The 4,190-nt window shown below is 39.2% G+C and overlaps 1 protein-coding gene across 1 annotated transcript in view; it reads left to right on the top strand.

Moving 5' to 3' along the window:
• The window catches only part of LOC107087165 (DNA annealing helicase and endonuclease ZRANB3-like), a 22,494-nt gene extending 21,079 nt beyond the window's left edge, over positions 1 to 1,415 (top strand). Inside the window, exons 3-4 of the mRNA XM_015378587.1 lie at positions 884 to 902; positions 1,207 to 1,415. Of these exons, the coding sequence (XP_015234073.1) occupies positions 884 to 902; positions 1,207 to 1,389 (202 nt within the window). The 3' untranslated portion in view covers positions 1,390 to 1,415. The remainder of the gene's footprint in view (positions 1 to 883; positions 903 to 1,206) is intronic.
• Positions 1,416 to 4,190: the final 2,775 nt, after the last annotated feature.

Raw genomic sequence — 4,190 nt, forward strand, 5'->3', positions numbered from 1 at the left:
TTGACACGTTTTTGGGGACTGTTATGGACCTTTCTGCCTCGGTCACCATAGAACTTCATTATTTGAATGTCAGCAGACAGCAAGAAGCCTCCCAGATCTCCAGATGCATTTGAGATATCAAAAAAGTACTCCAGAGTGTTGATCAGCATGGGGGTGAGTAGAAAATGAAGGCTAATCATGTTTTGGGTGTACTATTCCTTTAAAACATCCTGATTTATGTTGGAAAGATGAAGCGAAGATTCTGCGCTGACCTTTAAAGAGGATGTTCTATCTTTGGTAGCATTTTTGGAAAAGGCCTGGTATCTGCAGTACTTTGCCTCCCATATGATGAACTATTCTCTCTGTATGTGTCTAAATGTTCTTATATCATGTTATATTATATATTATAATTGATAGTGTCTAATAAGCCCATGAGGACTTGTCCCCAACTAAGGTGCTTGAATTAAAACAATATTTGCTGTTTATTTAAAAAAGAATCATGCAAATGTCTCTACCTATTATAAAAGTAGAGCTGGATAAAGATCCTTGCAGAAGAAAGTGAAATAAAGACATAAAGAGCTGCTCTCCTACTCCAAACAGAATAATCCAGCTGAAGCAGAAGCATAAATATTGAATTGCACTATCAGCACTCAAGCTTAAGCAGAATAGCGGCACAGAGCTAAATTACTAGTGACAGATTTCTGGTGCATCCAAGAGCAGAGGCAAATCTGCCCCGACTTGGTGCACGTTCACCGAAAAGGGCGTGAGATTCGACAGGAGGTCCTTTTTGGATTGCTGAAGCCTCACACTGTGGAGGCTGTTGTTTTCCCCCACAGAAATCATTAAAAATCAGCTGTCTCAAACATGCCGCTAATTTAGCTTCTCTGTTTTCCTTGTTTTGCAGATGTATGATCGCTGATGAGGTAAGTAAACGACTCATTCTGATCAGGAAATCTATTTTCCCTTCCACCCAAAAAAAAACAAGCAAAAAACCTGAGACTTTTCTGCATGACTTCCAAATTAATTTGTCAGCCCTGTGCTGCGGTCCCGTGTGCCTAATCGCTTTTGACACCAGAATCATTGTGAGACCTTATTGCTCCTGGGCCTCACTCGAGCTCGGCCGTCATATGCAATTTGCAGCCGAGGCCCCCCCCTGTGAGATTGACTTGTTGTTTTTTTTTCCGTTTCCCCCTTTACCATGTGTTGATTTTTGCATCTTTCCTTCAGATGGGCCTTGGGAAGACAGTGCAGGCCATCGCGGTGGCATGTGCTTACAAACAGGACTGGCCGCTCCTGGTTGTGGTGCCCTCCTCTCTCAAATATCCCTGGATCGAGGAGCTGGAGAGGTGGATCCCAGAGCTGCAGCCTACAGACATCAATTTAGTGGAGAACAAGAGCCACACCATGTAGGTCATCCAAACACTTCCACTTCTGCAGAAACACACAGCGGCAGTTTTTAGAGGGAGCTCTCAAAGTCTGGGTTTTTTTTTCTCGCACTTTAAGCCGCAGCTTTAATTCAATTACATTTTGTGGCACAGGCCACCTGATGAGCATTAGAGGTGTTCATGATTAATGAATGTTAATGAGTCTATACGTCTGAAGGTGCATCTCAATGAATCTCGGCGCACAGCTCTGTCAAATTATCATAAGCACACACAGCAAGGTTTTCATGAATACTAATACTGTTAGGTGTTTGTGGAGATGGGATGGACCTATGAGCAGATAGACAAACTGAGAGAGAACAGGGGAAGTTTTACAAAACAGGAAGCGTTCTCGGCCGGCGGACGGCTTTGATAAACTAGTTGCTTTTTAAAAAATCTTGTTGCATTCCTGTGCTAAAGCTCACAGTGAATGTTAGCCTTACAAATCCAAGTAAATACGGCTGACGTTCTTGCAGCACAAATAATGTTGGCTTGTAAAACGCGATGAAATAGATTCATGATGTCTCCAGAAAATTATCTTCAAGTAAACATATATATTTAATAGTTGTAATAATTAAACTAATGAAAAACTATATATTTTTTGTTAATTTGATGAATAGATTGCACCTCACATTAAAATATTCACATTTACAAATAGACCACACTTCAGTGTTTAAGGTTTCTGGCACTTTTGGCTTTCCGTAGTTGCTTTAGTACCAATATATCCTGTGTACAGACTTCTGCTGGAGGAAAATGTTTAGATTTGAGCTCAAAATGTTAAGTTCTAAGCCTTTTTTTAGCATTTAAGGTCCTACAGCAGGATCTTCCCTTTTATCACTGTTTACCTGCAGCCTGGACCAGCAGATGCAGAGGTGGGCGGGCCTCACGCCAAAGGGTAAATTAAAAGAAAATAATAATAAAGGGTTTTATTTAATTAAAATATCAAGCATATCTATCTCATCAGAAAAGTGTTTTCTAAAAAAAAGACAAAGTTAAAACAAAATGTTCTTGACAAATTCAAAACTTTTCTATTTATTTTTTTTTACTATTCTGTGTTTGTTTTCTCCTGTATGTCCTTATTCACCTCTGGCATTCACTTGCTTCTCATATAACTGATATATTAAACGAAAGAAAAATAAACTAACTAGAAAGGCACTTGTAGGTAAAGCTGTAGCCAAAGCTTGCACACAATCTGAATCATTACCAGATGTTCTGCAGATTGAGACTTGGAGAGTGAGTCGTAACTGTTTGTTACGCCAAATAACGTTAAAGACACCTTTTTAAAATTCCTGCATCAGGATTATAATGTGGATTGTCACCAAAATGCAATGCATCGTTCCTTGGACTGAGGAGCACTTTTAATAAAATCTGGTCATAACTTTTAAAGTTATCCTGTACACAGGCAGACAAATTCTCCTAAAAACATAGCCTCCTATAGAACAACTTGTTTCAAAAGAAATTCCTCTGGATCCTGTTTTTTTTCATTCTGGGTTTATATCCCAAAAATATTAAATATACCAAATGTGAACAGTTATTGATCGATATATATCTGTTACAATCTAAACGTCTAATTGCACTTTTCTGGAAGAAATCAGCAGCACCAACTATCATGCACTGGGTCAGACAAATGTTGACAACTTTAGCCCTGGAACGTATAACATATCTCCTAAAAGGAAAAGGTGATTTATTTGAAAATATATGGAGACCCTTTATGACTTTTGTGGAAGGTCTGGACTTATCTAAAGACAACGAGGACAATTAAGTAATACCAGCTTGGAAATCTGGTTGATATCGGAGCCTTTGTAACCACTTTGTGTCTCTAGCTGAAAAAAGTGTAAAACTATTCAAATACAGATGCGTATCTGAGAGGGTGTTTGTTTATGGTATGGTTCTTGTACTTGTTTATACGGTATGTATGATTGTTAAAAATAATAAAAAAAACATTGTTGGAAAAAAAAACATAACCTCCTAGGCGGAGGTAAAAATTGGAGCGGTAATTGTGAGAACATCCTTTGGTTCACTATGAAAACATGAGTGATACAGGTTTTTACAGGCTGGCATATATAACAAAAAACAACTTTAGACACAGCTAAAAAATCAGGATGTTTTTACTCAATACACTTCTTGTATTGATATGATGCAATGGTGGCATCAGATTCCAGCTTTGTTGTAGCCCAAACATTATTCATTTAAAACGTTAAACTAACCTGATGAAATTATGTTCTTGTGCTTTATCTGCTACCAATTCCTCTTCCTTCCAGAGGGCTAACATCAGGGGGTCGACCGTGATTAATAAGCAGCACAGTGATTGGGATGCAGGTCTCTGTTAAATGACACTGATGTGTAACTTTCACATTTACGCAGTCAGCAATCCTTTGTCACCCTGTTGGATTCTGCCACCATGTTTGACTTTTCCCCGAGACTGTTTTTTTTCCCTTTGTGTATTTCTGTTAGATGAGTTTTTGTTCCCAACAGGAGAAACACGACGCTCCTACTTCTGTGCAAGTGATTGTGATTGTTCTGCTACCTTGAACCCGCCCCTTTATAGGTGCTTGTTGACAGATTCATGATTCACAGTCAGAGCTGGTCTGAGTTAGTGAGCTGATAACCAGCTTGGTGGTACAGCTGATCCTGACTGCCATTGTTGTGGAAGGGTTAAACTGGATAGACTGGAACCAATGCTGCTAGGTTGAGTTTGCTTCGAGGTACAGGTCTCTGCTTGAAAGATCTAACAGAATTAATTGGATGGATGGATGGATGGATGGATGGATGGATGGATGGATGGATGGA

Source organism: Cyprinodon variegatus, unplaced genomic scaffold, assembly GCF_000732505.1.
Source record: "Cyprinodon variegatus isolate N-32 unplaced genomic scaffold, C_variegatus-1.0 Scaffold9, whole genome shotgun sequence".
In the NCBI taxonomy this organism is placed as follows: Eukaryota; Metazoa; Chordata; class Actinopteri; order Cyprinodontiformes; family Cyprinodontidae; genus Cyprinodon; species Cyprinodon variegatus.